Here is an 18,373-nt window from a genome sequence, read left to right on the forward strand (position 1 = left end):
TCCACGGGGAAACCATTCAGATGGCATGAATATTTTTAGACTATGCCAAGAACTGAAAAGTGCTAGCCTGTCATTTTACATTATCCAAACAAAGCACAACTGACTGTTAAAAAGTACTCTCTGGTTGTAGCTGTTAAAGGCTATTTAAAATCCAAGGTTACTCAGGGAAGATCAGAAATGATAACTCATTTTTTCTTTTGGCTAAAAAAGTTTTTTTAAATAAAACTGTCAGGCCCTCAAGTTAATAAGTCTCTGCCTTCTCTTCCAATTTTAATGCATTAAGTCTCTAACAGAACCACAGGAAAATGAATCCAAAGTTAGAACGTTTCTTTAAGAAACACAACATAAAATCAATGGCATATGGAGAATATCCTTACCTTTCAAAATTGCATCCAGTGAGTCACGTATTCAAATTTCATTAACTGTTTTAGAAAACCACAGAACATAATTTCCCATTCAGACAAACCCTACGTGAATTTCAATGCAAAGGGTATCCATTAACATAGTATCAGGATACTTGATGGGAAAGCTAAACAAGAGCATTGCTGTATAAGCAGCAGCCTGATAAACAGTGCCACAATATCCATAACCCGCCATGAGATTAGAGAAGCAATAAAGTCCATACGAGCAGTGTGTCTGTTTTGTCCATGCCAGACTCTCAGTGCCTAACAAAGTGCTTGCACATAGTGCAATATTTTATTAATCAATATTTTATTAATAAATGAATAAGGATAATAACTACCACTTATTCAGTACTTCTATGTGCCAGGCACTGTGCCAAGCACATTATTTACATCCCCTTACTCTTCATAATAGCCCACCGAGGCAGGATTAATATCCCCATTTTACAAATGAGGAAGCAGCCCAATACAGGTTAAATAATATGAGTAATATTTATTACAACTATCAAGTAGTAGAACTGAGATTTGAACCAAAGATGTTCTGCTTTTGAAGTTCTGGTTCTATGTTAAATGTTACATATAAGAGTACTGTGCTATAATCTATGTTAAACGTTACATATAAGAGTACTGTGCTATAATATTACTATTTTGTTTAACATAAATACTAGTCTTCTGAGGCAAAAAAAAATGTTCAAAATTATGTAATGTTTGTTTCTATTGAAACTGTCAAAATGGTTACATCCATGACATTCTATTTTCTTAAAGTTGACACTAGTCTACTAGGAATTAGTCGTTGCTAAGAAACTCTTATCAACACCTCTAATCCAGGCACCTAAAAATTAGCCAAGAAATATGATCACTGGTGACTAGAAGTTAGAACAAGATGCCAAATGTATTGTAATGATCTTTTATACTCTCCTGATATGCAATATAATATCAATATATTATAATATTAAAGTAGAATAAGGAAATGAGTACAATTAATTTTAGTCTAGAAAAATGTATGTCTAAACTCTGCTACTATACTCAAAGACACACTTTACAGTGTTTAGAACAAGGAAAAGGGTAGATTTTGGAAACTACATTATTTCTGTTTTATACTGACAAGGATGTTATGTATATTTAACTTTAGAAGTTTGTTATGGAAGAAAATAAGAGGGGATTGCAGAAGGCACAATGTGAATCTTACTGCATAGTGTACAGATGACAGGTAGCGGGATACAGAGTGGGTGCATACAGGCAGCAAATATCATATTCAACCAAAGGATCATTGTCATCATGAGGGAAGCAAGGAAGTTTTAATAACATCAACTGACAAAAGAGTCATTTAAATGAGTAACCAAGCAGGGTGTTTCACATACATGCTTCTCTCTATATATATTTACGTATATGTTTTAGCTATTTTCTCTTTCCCTTCATCAGCATCTATAACCCTGTGGAGATAGTGGCATTTAAAAAGACACAGCAGGTGGTTAATAAATAGAAGCAATGGAAAGGGGTTTAAGCTAAAGCTTCATAGGATGGTAAAGTACTACTGCTTTAGCTGGAGAATGATTCCAAGTTAGAACAGCTAGGAACAGCCTCATTTAATCAGCTGGGATTCTTCTTCTCAAAAAAGATCAAACAACGTATAGGAGCCATATTTCATTTATAAAGAGTAGTTGGTCGTGATAAGCGTCATTAGGAATAGTTTTCAAATCAAATATTAACTGCTATGACTAAATATAATTTTAGCTCTGCATAGAAGATCACGCCAAAGTACAAAACAGGATACATAAGAGGCCTGTTTACTTTAATCATGGAGTATTATGAACACAATCCTGGGTGGACAGTCATAAATTGCTTTAAGCCTTAAGTGCTGTACTCAGCAGAATAGAGGTACACAAGCCTGTAGGATCTCACACTACAAAAAGCCAGTACTCCAGGATTACCCCACATGCCAAAGCAATTTGTATGAAGAAAATACCACGCTTTTCAAATCCTGGGACTCTTTGTAGTTAACCATTTATTTTTAAAATTTTATTGTAAGAGTAAAAAAAAAGTGGAGAAAGTTTTCATAAAATAGATAAATGCAATATTTAACTTTCCAAGATTTCCTAAAATTTGCTATTTTTTTAGTGGCGAGCGGTAATAACATTTTTATATCTAAATGACTCAGTTTTCACCACCTCATTTCCTGGACTAACCCTAAAAAGCCCCAAAGAGCATCTGCTCACCTATGGCTCCTATGTAGCCAGCAAATCTGAGGAACTTGGAATGCTCTGCTTTCAATGAAGTCTGCAAGCTCAAATAAAGTCCAACAAGTCATGCGATAGCTATGCTTGCTCCAAGCCTGGTGCTATTACTTTCCATTGGTCCCAAGATGTTTTAGTTGTTTCTAATAAGAGCCTGAGAAAGAAGGTGTGTGGGGTGCATCTGACAGGCACTCTTGCCTTCTTTACATGGGCCAGCAGAGCTGCTGCTTTTCCACCAGCTGGTCCTGATTTGCATCCTCGAGAGATATGTAAATTCGGAATTGAGCACTGGGCCCACTCTAACCATAAAGGGACCACCCTACAGTATATTAAAAGGTTCACATCAATGTGTGCAATTTAAATGCACATGCATATAATTAACTAGACACATTACCAGTGTGAGCTGCTAATTTGGAATGAGACACAAAAGACGAATATATGCAGAGGAAAAAAAACTTTAGAATTAAAATGACTACATAATGAAAACTGCTTCATGCTGTGTCTACTATTTTCACGTAAACTTAATATAACTGTAAATATATTTTAATGAACAGTAGAAAGAGGCAATTACAAAGAGCAAAGGAGGGCACTGTAGCGGTGAAACATCATCAGAATAGCTCTTTGCCTCGATATTAAAAGTGCTGTTTGAAGACAGGGGATGAATTATAACTTCATAATTTCAGGGAAAATGTTTTACTTTATTAGAGACACAGACCTATTTGCCAACCTGCTGGCAATGAAAATAGAGCAGCCAAGTGAAAACAGGGAAACCTTATCTAACCAACAGTGAAGAGAGGAAATCCTAGCTTGATGTTTTGGTGTTAAAATATCCCAATATTAGCTTTTCCTTCTTTCACTAGGGCATCCTTATTTTTCCATAAAGATTTCTCTAGAGTGTGAATAGGTTTCTGATATTCTGAAGCATCAAAAACCATTATAGTTATAATGACCAAAAAATATAGGTGAAATTTGGAAATCTGTTAAGTACTGTCTGTATCTTAGAGCAACTGAAAATTAGATTTGCATCTGTAAAATGAGTGTGATAAATTCCACAACTTAGATATTTCAGATAAATAATGCAGGGCTTCGGACAGTGATAGATTTTGGTGCTGGTATTATAATTCATGTGGGACAGATAAGAGGCTAAGCAGCTGGAAAACATCCGCTGTCTGTTCCAGGGCTGAGCCTGTGTGGCGTTGGGGGTCGGGAACCGAGGATATACTTGTGAAGCAATTGAAAAGTTCATCCCATAAAATATCCCGAGAGCTCTAATTCTTTAAAGACCAATGAATGTTGCTAATATTAGGGGGGATAAAAACGTCTATCCCATCTTTCAATGCAGAGTATGGCTGGGTTGCGGAAGTCAGTCACCAGAAACAGTTTTACTTAATGCATATCTCCCAGTTTTCATATTGAACAGACAACGTATATATCCTACTTTTAAATGTCAGATGAACACTTTGGGCTAGGTTAAAAGGAGATGAATAACAGCATCGATTACTGTCCTTGTTTTATAGTTACAAAGTCAATTATAACAAGCCTATTGATTAAGTGGAAATATGGGCTGCCAGACAGATTTTTAAAATCTATTTAAAATGCTATGGATATAATGTCATTAAGAATTCTAATTACTTAATGATGCAACCCCATGGCAAAAGGCAGTAGGCTGCCTGCTTGAGGTGATTCAACCACTGCACACATCTCCAACTCCCAATAATGATGCCTTTCAACCTGACTCAGCATTTGCACACAACTTATATGCACAGAACTATGGAATTTTGTAGATAAATGGTCTAGTGCAGGGGTCCTCAAACTACGGCCCGCGGGCCACATGCAAATATAAATATTGTATTTGTTCCTGTTTTGTTTTTATTACTTCAAAATAAGATATGTGCAGTGTGCATAGGAATTTGTTCATAGTTTTTTTTAAAAAATACAGTCCGGCCCTCCAACGGTCTGAGGGACAGTGAACTGGCCCCCTGTTTAAAAAGTTTGAGGACCCCTGGTCTAGTGAGAGTATCTTGATAAAATGAAAAACCAGGGCCAACCCACATAGGACAGGTAACATGCCCAGGGAATCCAGCCAGTGAGTTCATTACTCTTTCTTTCTACTATGCTGCCTTGCCAGTAATAATTTTAGCAAAATAGTATGTGTGTAGCATTTACATTACTCAAAATTACTGTTTTCACTTTCATTCACAATTTGCTTTGGGTTCTCTTTCCTCAACTTAGAACTCCTTTGGATGTACTTAATATCAAAATAGTATATTAAAGAATATGAATAAATACTTTAAAATAGCCAAAATAATGTGTTTGCTCTGATATTCCCTTAACATGAGAACACTGAGCTAGGCTTAGTTCATTTTATATATTTTTCCTTAATAATCAGAACCATAACAACATGTAAGTGACATTTTACTTTTTCACTCATTCTCTTCAATCAGGGTGAAGCTAAAGCAGATTTTTCAAGTCCACACATCCCTTCTAGCTATTTTTAATCATTTGAATCCAAAGGTAAATTTTGCTAATTTCAGGAAAAAAATTTTTTAAAAAACATAAAAATCAAAGGATGTAATTTGTTAAATCAGATTCAGAAATGCTGTCAGAGAATAATCTTTTAATTCCAAAATTTTATTTACAAAAATCTACTGGAGAGAAAAACTGGAATGTTGATATCAAAGGGTATTAACTGGGATTTGCTGACTCCATTTTTGCATAAACTCAGTCACGTGAGAGAGGTTCCTATGTGATATGCCCCTTTCATTGAATACTCAAGCCTATTAACAAATGCTTTCATGTTACTTGGTCCATGGAGATTTCTACTAATTGCCCTGTGCTTTTAACAGTTCCAAATACATATAACAATTGTTTATTATAAAAATGACTAGAAAGCAGTTGCTGCATGCCTTGAATCAGCCTAATGCATACTAGGATGTGCAGAGAAAGGCCTATCAACCTACGTGATCATGCAGAAACAGGACCACAAAACAGACCCCTTCCCAATGCTAAGGAAGACACACTAGTCATTCTGCACTGTTAAATATGTAACCAGATTCTGACAATTGGTGCAAAATGTGAGGCTTAAAATGCACAGCTATTTTCAAAGTTCACTGATCTTCTTACTACCAAAGAACAAAATGAAAGGGAAGCTCTCAAGCCATAATTATGCTGTAAGCTTCTGGGGGTAGAAAACATATCTATTTATCTTAGAACCTCCCACAGCATCTGCTGCAGTTCTGACATATAACAAGCATCTAATAGATGTTTATTGATTGTTCATGACTTGGTATTAAGGCTCACCACAGTGATTAAAATAAATTCTAAAACTGCCAACAGTTACTTGAATAAATAAGACACAGTGTGGTGAAATAGAAGTAACTGGATTTGGAACCAGACAACCTAGGGTTCAATCCTGGTCTGACACTAACTGGCTATGTTACCTTGAGCAGGTTGCTGAGTCTCTGAGCTCCCAGCTCCTTGTCTGTAAAGGGAGGGTAATAATACCTGCTTTGCAGAGATGTTAGGGTAAAATGAAATCGTGTACACAGATCACCTAGCCTGGTGTCTGGGATCAAAAAGTGCCAATGAATATAGCCAGGGTGATGTATTCACGCACTTAAAAACAAAACAAAACACCAGAGTATCCATTATCTAAATTTTTAGTCTTTCTTTTCAAGCTGCATGCATCTTGACACACACTCTCTGTGACAACAGACATATCTTTATTAAGTCAACGTCAAAGACCGACGGATGTGCTCCAGAGCAGAGGAAATAACTATGGTAAGCAAAACATGAGAATGACTTGATGCAAAAAAACAAAGGTCTTTTGTAAAAAGAAAATATTCTGCCTATTTATTAATCAATTGTAGAATACTTGCACAGATGCACTCTGTACTTATTAAACACACACATTTTCTACACCCCTTTCTACTATAAGTCCATTATTCCTTACCAGTAACTTCCAGTGGACGAAGGCATGTTGCATCCAAAAAGTAACATATGATGGACAGTATCCATGCTGGCACGAGGTTTGAAGTCAACTGTTAAGAGAAAATAATACATGAATATGAATACAAGTTACACTTCCTTGTACAAATGTCACAAGAGACTATTCAACAGTTCAACCAGCTGTATAACAAAGGTGTTTTGATGCTCTTAGGATAGAATGCCCTGACTGTATTAATTGTCTTATTCCTTAAGATGAGCACGATTTGATCATTTAATTTAGTACGATAGTAAACTATTACCTAACAAAAAGAAAATAATGAGTTAGTAGGTTGAAACTACACATACACCCACATACACTTTTAAATGGAAGGCCCCTTTTAAAGTGATGAGAGCATTATGTGGGTATAAATGAAAGCTCCAGGCTATGGATTTACAATATATTTTGTCCAGATATCAGCAGAATACTGAATGCCATAAAACACACAGCACCACACGCATGAAACAGAAACCACAGTGAGGGGTCAAACCTGAGCAAAAGGAGTCATAATGCAGTACAAGCTTATTACCATCTTAAAATTACAGAAGTCACTAGGATATGATCTGGAGAAACAATTTACTAGAAAAGTGGAAAATATATCTTTATAAAAAATACACAAATGACTGTCCAGGATGAGCGCTGTGCACTTGTTAAAGGGATACTGAAACTTACTCAATGTCCTTTCTCTTTTTCTCCTAATAATAGTGGTTGAAAGACATTAAAATAAACAAAAATCAGTTCAGAGGAAAAGCAAAGAAAGAAATCAAAGCTGAGTATACTATTATGGATGGTCAATATTGAGCACAAGCTCTCTTTCCTGATTTGGGTTTGGCTCATCTCCTTTAGTCTGCATTCAAACTGCTGTCTTATGGGGCAGTTTACAAGTCACCTTTACAAAGAAAAATGCTAAATAGCCTCAAATGATCTTAATTCTCAGGTATGTGTAAAACTGTATCTTTTAGCTCTTTTTGTCTGGTTGATAAAATTAATAAAGCATCCTTTGCTGCTAAAATATGTATCTGAGACATGCATATTTATAAAATGAAAAATGTTCTACTATAGCACCATGACTTGCAAAATGTGGTTGATCAGAAACCTACTAGAAGACAACTTGATTTACAACTTTCAGGGAAAATAAAAAGCCTTTCATTTATTGTACAGGAAAGAAGAATTTAAAGTCTAAAAAAAAAACACACCACACATCGTGAGATTTTTATAGCACCATTTAAAAAACTAACAGGAGAAGGCTGGAATATGGACTTCATATAACCTGAGGCTTTGTTTTCTATTACAAAAGAACACAGTAAGCCTAGGAGATTAAAGAAGATATTTGGAAGGAAAGAATCAATTGGCAGTTACAACGGTTCACAAACCATAGAAAATCATATTGTTACCAAGCCTTAGTTTGTTAGCAAGAGAAACAGAAAGAAGAGGGATTCTATCTCCACAAACTCTCAAGCTGAGGGCAGGCTCTGCTTCCTCTCTCCCATAATCCTCTCGGGATCATCCCTGGCAGAAGGAAAACTGAAAAAGTCCTGAGGTAGGCTTTTTGTCTCTGTCTTTTTATTTTGGTACTAGAGGCCTGGCACACAAAACTTGTGCTCAGGTACGGTCCCTAGGCCTGGCCTGCGATCAGGGCCATCTTCCCTGGCTGCTGGCAGCTGGTCCTACTCCCCAGTGCCACCCACCCCCCAGTTCCCTGTTCGCCAGTGGGCAATTGGAGCCTGTGGGCTGGGGGCAGCTCCTGCATTGAGCGTCTGCCCCCTGGTGGTCAGTGTGCACCATAGCGACCAGTCGTTCCACCATTCGGTTGATTTGCAAATTACCCTTTTATTATATAGGATGTGCCTCAGTGGTATGGGGATTACTTTGAGCTAAAGGCAACTGAGACCCTGCAGGCTCAAAGAAATTTCTGCCCCCCTCCCTTAACTGTCTAGATCAATTTAAATTAGGCCCACGAAGAGAGTCATTATCATAAATGACTTTCTACCTTTATATATGGCAGGGCAAACTAACAACTGCTGAGCATGTGGTCTCCCTGCAATTACCTTCTGAAACCCCAAGCTGCATTACCTCATCCATAGCTCAGACGTCTTATATACCCATATTTCCTTTCTGTCTACAAACCTATATAGGGTCTCTGACTCTACATATGTAATTAAATATGGTCATTTTCTCTTGTTGATCTGTCTCATGTCTATTTAATTATTAGATCACTGAGAGTAGAGGACAGTTCTTCCTCCCCCATGGAAACAGATCAATATCTTTAAGTGGTAGGAAAAGAAAATTCCTCAGAGTTCCCTTTCATAAACACTCTCACTGACTCATACATCCTTTCAAAATCTCAAGATCTAATTTAAATGCTAAGTAAATTATTAGTACAGAGTGAAAACACGAACCCAACCAACGTTTTCATATCCTAACGGAAGAGTATATTGACGTATTTGCATTGTTACAGCTCAAAATACAATTTATTGCAATTGAAAAATACCTCCAGCAAAAAGAATGTCATATCAAAATGTAAATCTAAAACAAACAGTAGATACATAAAATAAAGCAGGACTGGGACAATTTCATCGCAGGGGTCAACTGGGAAAAGGCTGGCTGACAGGTTCATTTCCTGGGTTTCTCCATTCCTATGTATTATGTCTGGCTGAGCAAATCCAGACCCCACCCTTCGTCAACAACAGTGAGGACCACTGAGTAGGCTAGAGCTTTCAACACTACACAAGACAGAATATGGAAAGATATTTTAAAAGCACACCTTAAAAGAAATCCCCTCTTCTTTCTTTTTCTCCCATCATACACCAAAGAAGTAAAGGATCCAAGGGGAAGAGCACTAGAAGCTAATAATGAAAACAACTGCACTTAAGTGTGTGATTCTGACAGGCAGAATAAACAAAGGCAGCCTAGGGATGGTGACAAACAGGCATTAACACAGCCTGGTGAGCATGCAAGGGGATGCTATATCTGATGAGATTAAATGTGCCACCGACTCTTCTAACTCAATAATAAGATGACAGTTGTTTAAGTGGAAATAGTACTTCAATCTCAGTGGCTGTTCACAGTTCAGATTGCCTGAGGCAGAAGATCAGGGAAAATTTTATAGGCAAATAAGTGTGACTAAGTCCTGGGACCCAAATTCTCCTGAAGGACGAAAACTCCAGAAATAGTGACTCATGCATATTAATTAAAGGAAATATGATGACACACCGTGCACAGGTTGAAAGATTTCTCAAAGGATAATGCCATCTGAAATGAAAGACTTGAAAGTGTGTGTGTGGGCGACATATTGAGCAAAGAGATAACTGGGTCTATTTTCTGGAGTTCTAAGCAAAATTTGTTGTAACTGTATGAGGTTGTTGGGGATTTATGGCCTCTTTTAGCTAACATCAGACTACCATCAGGGCCATAAAATACACTAAGAATGTGAACTAAGACAGAATTCCATTTAACTCTTGGCTTTCTAGTTTTCCTTTCCAAGAAGATATCCGGATCTGCATGTCAACATTTGACATATCTTCCAGACCCAGGACGTGGAAAGACTTTGAAGAACACATATAGCCAAGTGGAGGAATGAGCGATTAAGGAGATATCCATGTACATATAACCAATCCTAAATTACCGCTGATAATGTGGAACACCCTCTTTAGCTAATGATACGCAGTAGGGGAATACCATAGGCCAGTGGTTCTCAACCTTCCTAATGCCACGACCCTTTCATACAGTTCCTCATGTTGTGGTGACCCCCAACCATAAAATTATTTTCGTCGCTACTTCATAACTGTAATTTTGCTACTGTTATGAATCTTAATGTAAATATCTGATATGCAGGATGTATTTTCATTGTTATAAATTGAACATAATTAAAGCATAGTGATTAATCACAAAAACAATATGTAATTATATATGTGTTTTCCGATGGTCTTAGGGGACCCCTGTGAAAGGGTCGTTCGACCCCCAAAGGGGTCGCGATCCACAGGTTGAGAACTGCTGCTATAGGCTTTGATAATTAACCTATGGAATAAAAAGGAACTGGTTTGCAGATGCAAGTTTGGATCTCCAGAACTTAGGCATTCTAGAATTGCTGTGTGATTTAGCATTAGAGATAATTGTTGTTAACTCTATTTCTTTTTTCCTCCAAGTGGGGAACATAGTATACACAATAAAAAGTTTATTTTGCATACTGTGGATATTTTTCCATGTTTCTAAACAATTTCCATCAATAGCACTTTTCCCTTGGTTTTGTGCAGCAATCGTACCTTGTTCAAAATACAGGTGCCCAGCGTCAATGCGAGGTCAGCCCTGCCCCTTCCTTCATCAATATTTCATTCAAGTCTCCCGAGGTCATTACAGGCAAGTGTACCTTTGAAAAGTTTCACAGATGAATAACAGGGGACTCCGACTACAATCACCATTTTTAGTGCCTGAATATATTGCATAGTGTGAGCATACTAAGAATTCAGTTCATTCATCTTAGTTAACTTGGACTGCCTTGCTCTTTTATGTGCATAGGACAAATAGTAAAAATAAGGTTTCTTTCAAAATAAATATATAAAAAATGTTTCTGAAGGTAAAGGTTAGTTGATCCTTTAGAATTGTTTCAATATTGAGAGAATAGAGAGGTGTAAGGTTTAAGAAACAATAATGTGAAGAAATTGTCATAATGAAAAAAATTACAGGCAGGCCTCCAAATTTTAGTATCACTCACATAAAAATGTCTTTATTTCCAAAAAAATAAAGATTATACTTCAAAAACCATTCATAGGAACTGAAGATAATGCTCTAAATTGTAACTTAAGTGTAGGATACGATCAGCTTTAATGTGCATCGCCTTGCAGTTGAGCCAAAAGGTTCAGAAAAATGTAAAGCTCACAGCAATACTGCCCATTGGGCAGCATGTTAAAACCCCCGGCAATGGCAGATTATATTATCTTCTACCAGCTCCCCGTGTGCCCATAAAGCAGTTCTACACAAGCAGAAAGACCTTTTGCTTGAACATTTTAATCAGAAAATTTAATAGAGAAACTGTCATTAACTCTCACTAGCATGGACAATAATACACAATTCAGAAAGCATCCTTAACGTGGTTTACAAGGACTTTAAGCTACTGTTGCCAAATTATCCAAGAAATAAGATACCCGAGCAAGTCTATAAATTGAACACAAATTAAAAATGCAATAAAATAACCCTTACTTGCAAATAAAGAAATTTTAGCCCATGAGGGGGAGGAGGACAGGAGTGGGCTGGAAGAGGTTAATGGGGGGAAAAGGAGGACCTATGCAATACTTTCAACAATAATGATTAAAATAATAATAAAAAATAAAATAGAATTCCTAGTTTTTTTAAAAAAAGGAATTTTAGCACAAAAAGAATAAAACTTCTAGATGATATACCTTTTAAAACTGAACTTCTTGGCATTTGCCAGAACCAAGGAAATAATCAATAAATACACTATCAGTCAGGCTATGAAAGATAAAACAGCAGAAGCTCCATTAAGCTCAGTTTTTGTGATGTCACTCCTATCACAGTCCCCTATTAATTTCCTCCAGAACTGAATCCATATCCTCCCTCTTGCCTTTCCAGGTCACGCGTGATATTGCACCTGTCTGCTAGCCCACCACGTTTCTAACATGACCGCTGCCAACCTGCATTCGCACTCACATCAGGCAGCCCATCTCACTTAACGGCCAGAATCACTAACATTTACTGAGGGCTTACCCGACGCCAAGCTCATTTACTTCTCACAACCACCACAGGAGCGGTCTCTTTTCCCTCCCACAAATGAGCCTGAGAGAGAGGCCCAGTAACTTGTCCTCGGCCATGCAGCTAGTAAGGAGTGAGGCTCACACTTGTGTCTGGCGTACTCCTTCACTGCTCATACCATTGGCCGCTGGAATATTCTCCTCCCTTCTGCAGACCTTCCCCGATCCAGATCACATCTTGCCTATCTCTCTCAGGAAATTTTCTCTGACTAGAAAAATTCATACTGATCTTTAGAGAAGTTGCCTCCCTTCCCCCATGAAATAGCTGAATGGGCTACTTCAGCATGACTGTCAAAGCACCACAAACCCTCACCACTGAAGGACATTTACACAGCAATTCTGATTCAAACCCGGGATTTCTGAATTGACCATTTTACTGGGGGTGGGAAATGGTGGCATTTTGATATTATTGCATTAAAACAACTATGTCCTATATACTAGGAGCCCAGCGCGCGACTGGAATCGCACGGCGCCCACAAACCCGCCACCCTGCCTTGACACCCAAACCTGTCCACGCAGAGCTCCAGCGCACCTGGCCCAGCCCCCAAACCCTCTGGCCTTCTCTGGCCACTTCAAGCCCCGCCCTCGGTCCCTCCAGTCGCCTCGGGCTGGTCCTGCCTCCCCGCTTCTGCCCCATCTCCAGAGCAACGTGGAGGCTCCGCCCCATCATGGCGCCAGAGGAGAGTGTGGAAGCCTCCTGCCTGCTGCGCTGTGCTCCTTCCCTTGGCAGGTGGGCTGCGGGTCACTCAGAGTGTGAGCGGTGGGTGGTGAAGGACTGGTGAGGGGGGCTCTATGGGCTCTCACCCGTGCTCTCCCCAGCAAGGGATGTTCCTGCCTCCTCTGGGCACCTCCCCGCTTCCGCACTGACTCTGGAGCAACACCCCAGCTAATATGCTAATGACCTGGTCGTTACCATTTCGGCGTATCAACCATTAGCATATAAGCTCTTTATTAGTATAGCTATATATATATTTGACATATAACATTATAATTGTTTTAGGTGTACATCATCATTATTTGATATTTGTATATATTGTAAAATCATCACCAGAATAAGTCTAGTTAACATCCATCAGTTCTGTTTTGATAATCTCTAGATGTATCTAATTAAAAACTTTCCTAAATCTCAGCTATATAAAATACAATAAAATTCCTACTTCTCTCCCCTCCCCTTTTTATTACTTGAGAAAACCCTGAGTTTTGTTGAGGGTCATGTTGGAAACATGGGCATTTGGGTGACCTAAGGATAGAGGACATTTAAGAAATACTTTGAAACAAGGTCCATCGAAGCAGCTTCTCCTTCATGATATGACCAAGCAAATTAGGTTTTGTCTATTCATCAGAGACCCTAGTATAGAGTATCTTATTAGTGCTATCTCAGCTCTCTCCACGGAGCTTTCACTATGGAACTAGAACAGCTTCCTAAGGTGCCTGCTGGAAGGTACCCAATGGTCATGTGGGAGACAGAGACTACATTATTCATGTTGAGGAAAATCCTAGGTGGAAGCAAAAAGGTGACATGGGGATGGGGAGTTACACTCACACTCTCTCACACACACACACACACACACACACACACACACACACACACTTTTATTTACTGCTGTCAAAGCCATAAAATGTGGATATTTGAGCTTTATAGTCACACTATGTACTTGATCTTTATAGTCACACTATGTAGTTGTCCCTGCAGGTTTTGAAGTATCTCAGCATCTTAACGTGTGCTTTGTTTAAGAAAGGCCACATGTGGAAATATTCAAGTATAACTGTGCAATTCTGCAACAGAAATTGTTCTACATTCAAGAGAGGAACCCAAGAAAACAAAAAGCAACAAATCATTAGATTGATTTCATCTGTTTCTACATTCCATGGCTTCTATCTCATTTGTATAGTGCATTTTGATAGATAGGGACCTGCCATCATTCACTAAGGAAAAGACACATTTATTTACTGGTCATCCATGTGAAGGAAAGCAAGTGGATGACGATGACAGTCAAATTTCTTGGCTGAATGGGCTGCTGTCAGAGCCAATTCCTCTGAGTGTCTGTAAAACACCTTTTAGACAGCCTCACAGTTCAGTGGTCAAATGCAGATTTTATCAGACCTTCACCCATCCAATTCTGGAATTTTTTAGTGAAACAATAAACAAAAGCAATGCTTTAGGGAGAGCTATGATTTTGTTCAAAATATACAAATTATACTTATCTTTATTCTAGTATTTCATCAAACACCCACTTTAATTCATACTTAATAATTCAACACAGACAAATGAACACATCAAATACTGTGTATGCTCATATGTATATATGAAGGCAATGCACATATAAGTTCCATGACAACTGTGATGGTGTTTTCCCAAAATTAAGAAGTATGTTTATACTAGAGGCCGGATGCATGAAGATTCGTGCAAGAATGGGCCTTCCTTCACATATGTAATACCCTTTGTAATACTTTTAGCAATAAAAAAAAAAAAGAATGGGCCTTTCTTCTCCTAGCTGCCCGGCACCGCCTTTGCTCTGGCCAGAGCCACCTTTCGGCCTTCCCACGCTGCCCAGAGGCCCTGAGCGGCTGGGGCGGTGCAGAACGCCTGTGTTGTAACCATGGCAACAACACAAGCATCCCGCCCCACTCCTGGCGCTTGTCACCTGCATATGCAAATTAACCCACCATCTTTGCTGGGTTAATTTGCATACTCACCCCTGATTGGCTGGTGGGTGTTGTGAAGGTACGGTCAATTTGCATATTTCTCTTTTATTAGTGTAGATATAATGAATTACCTAATTAGTCACCCAAGCATAAAGCCCAATTTATGATTTTTCTCAAATGTAACTTTGGTTTTTAACACCATCAAGAGACTGTTTTAGTGTTAATAAGCAATCTGAATTGTACTCTTCCTTTTGTGATTTTCCCGCCCAGAAATCTGAAAAGCAAAAGGAGAAAGTCCTTTTCATATGTTCTGACATGTGTAGTCATGCCTTCCAGAATTCTGCCAGGCTGGGGTTTCCTTGAATTTGTGTCACACCTCACATCCCCGTTAACTGGCACACAGCAGAATTTATGAACAAGTGGCTTTTCTTAAAAAATACATATTTCTTTACATTCAAACAAGAATATAATTTAAGGCAAAAAGGTAAATTAGCTACTATTCGATATGTTGCCTTAGAAAATGGCCAAACAAAACACTTTTTCAGTGTTCACTCGTGTATTAAGCAAACAATTACTGAATCCCTACACACCCTGTGGCACATGTCCTGCTAGCATTCAAAAATTTTAAAGGCATAGATAATAAAAGCAGAAGGTATAAAGTGATAAAAGTGACTTAAGAAATGAATAAACAAAGTATTATAGGTCTTTACAAGTCTTCATTTCCAATGATAAGGCACCCTGCAACCTAGAATTTAGGACAACCCACAAAAAGGCTTCATTCATGAAAAAGCCTTGGTTACCACTACCAAACTTTCACTTTGGGAGTCGGGAAAAGTTATGTATGACCACTCTCCCAACATACAATCTAAACATGCAAGCCCTTTTCCTTTTGCAAATCTTTAAGATTTCATGTGTATTGGGTTTTATTTCATAAGATGGTTCTCATTTCTTTAATGAGTTTTACTTACTTGTGGGCAAAGTTGACCATAGTGTTCCCAGTAGGGGGTGAAGGTAAGGGAATGAAAGAATAATTGTATTTGATGTGAGGAAGGCAGAGATGTGCTGTTACTGTATTTCAGTTCCATCTATCCACTTGATAACTTCTTTTCTTTCTTCCCTGTACCACTCTCCTCACACCCAAATCTGTTAGGATTTAAATGGCAAACACGTAGGGTAGCAAGCAAAAAGCGTGGGCATGTTCCTTAACCTCTCTGACTCTGTTTCCTCTTCGGAAAATGGCTTAAAAATACGGTGTCTGGCAGGCTATCGGTAAACAAGGGCTGGTGGTGGGCTGATTAGATGAACACAGATTCCATACAAACTATTGTCCTAACACCAAACTAAATCAAGAACGCTGATGTTCCTGTCTCTGTTTCTCTAACTCTGAAATGGGACTAACTTCAGGGTCATCCTAAGAATTAATGAGATAATATATGCAACACTTCCTTTAACTTAATCCCTTAATTTGTGGTACTTCTCTTTGGTTTTCTATTTTAGGTGCCTCCACCTAAATTTCTGTGGTTGTTGGATTATGCAAATAATGGTAATCACAAATCACCTGAGGGTCGTACATTAAAGGACTCATTGAAAATGAAACAACTGTCTAGAAAGAGGGACAAAATCTTTAATATTCATACAACCCTCCCAGCCATAAAGAGAAGAAATACTAAAATGACTTATTAATCGTATAAGATCCTTTAAGGACCTTAGAACTGGGAACAGTTTAATCTTAGAAGAGAGTTGCCTGAGAAAATGCAGAAATGTTTAGTACCCTGGTTCTACAATAGCCCTTTATGTGTCTCCTGTGAATATTTTTCTTGACTGAATATATTCACTTGTACTTTTCAATTTTAAATTATGTAAAAGCAAACACATTTATATTAAGAGAGCAATAACATATTCCAGGATATATATTTATAGTCCTTATAGTCCCCAGCTCTGAAATCATGTACCACCACTAACCTCCAGAAACAAACCAGTAACCAGTATTAATGTGAGACCTGTGGTCCTATTGTGAAACATGACCTTCATGTTAATACAGATGTGCAGAGTGGCCTTCGTTCAAAGCAAGTGTGAAACAGGAGGAAGCAAGACTATCTCTGAACTTGCACAGAGAAAACATAAAATTAGTAAGGATAAAACCTTCATGTAAAATTCTTTTTATGAGTAACTAGAGGCCTGATGCACGAAATTCGTGCAAGGGACTTGGACCTCACAGCCGCAGCGGCTGCCTCGGCCCTCGCAGCTTCGGCTTTGTCTGGAAGGTCGTCTGGAAGGACGTCCAGAAGGTCGTTCTGCTGCCAGGTCTAATTAGCATATTACACTTTTATTATTATAGATTATTATTTTTTCATAGACTGCCAAACATGTGGCTATGAAATGAGGAGATTTTTAATATTGACATTTTAATTAGTTATACCTAAAATCACATTTGGTGTTGCTCAGCATACTGCAATTAGGAATCTAAATCACTTTTCTGTCTCTAGAGTTAAAGTTCAGGATCTGGGAACACTGTCCTAACTTTTTTCTTGATGATGTTTAATTATTATACAGAATAACAGCAATCAGGCAATGGTCAACTTCTGTCAACTTCCCAAGGTCTAATTTTCATCTTTAGCTATTAACCATGGAGGAAATTCTGTTTAGAGTGTTTGTTATAGGTGTATTTTCTGTTGTGATGACCACCAACGTATGTGGGGGAAAAATAAAGGCACATTGCTCTGGCCTTACAGGTCTACAGTGCATATTCCTGTTAGGAGCACCTCATGGAAATTCATCCTCAGCTGGCTCCAAGGCTACTGTACACATTGTACAATCCAAATAATAGCTGCTTCAGACAGCCCACTGGAAGATTAGTTTCAAGGGACCGAAGTACAACTCTCATTATCATCACTTTCTCTCCAAAACCAACAATTCAAACCAGAAAAGTGAAGTAGAAGGAAAAAACAAATCCATGAATAATTTGCCAATCACACCTCTTTCCTAAACAGTTAAGAGTCTGCCATAAGGCAGGTCTAAATTAAAAGAACCTAGATGAAAACAGATGGCGCTTTGTCATTTTCCTATTTGATTTGAAGATCCAGTTAGGAAAGGGCTTGTCATTTCCAAGTCCTCTTATTCATAATACAGACAACAAGAACAACATTCCTTCCGTCCTCCCACCATCCCTCCTTCTCTCCTTCTCTCCTTCTCTCCTTCCTTCTTTCCTTCCTTCCTTCCTTCCTTCCTTCCTTCCTTCCTTCCTTCCTTCCTTCCTTCCTTCCTTCCTTCTTCCCTCCCTCCCTCCCTTCCTCCCTTCCTCCCTCCACTCCCTCCCTTCCTCCTTTCCTCCCTCCCTCCTTC

General features: G+C 38.4%; 1 protein-coding gene across 11 annotated transcripts in view; it reads right to left on the reverse strand.

Annotated features, from left to right (window-relative positions):
• PAM (peptidylglycine alpha-amidating monooxygenase) overlaps positions 1-18,373 on the reverse strand; it is a 265,501-nt gene that overhangs the window by 97,792 nt on the left and 149,336 nt on the right. For all 11 annotated transcript variants that reach the window (XM_014466930.2, XM_023749648.1, XM_023749643.1 and 8 more), the window contains one exon: positions 6,588-6,675. In XM_014466930.2, coding sequence (XP_014322416.1) covers positions 6,588-6,675 — 88 coding nt within the window. The remainder of the gene's footprint in view (positions 1-6,587; positions 6,676-18,373) is intronic.

This window comes from Myotis lucifugus, unplaced genomic scaffold, assembly GCF_000147115.1.
Source record: "Myotis lucifugus unplaced genomic scaffold, Myoluc2.0 scaffold_0, whole genome shotgun sequence".
NCBI classification, from domain to species: Eukaryota; Metazoa; Chordata; class Mammalia; order Chiroptera; family Vespertilionidae; genus Myotis; species Myotis lucifugus.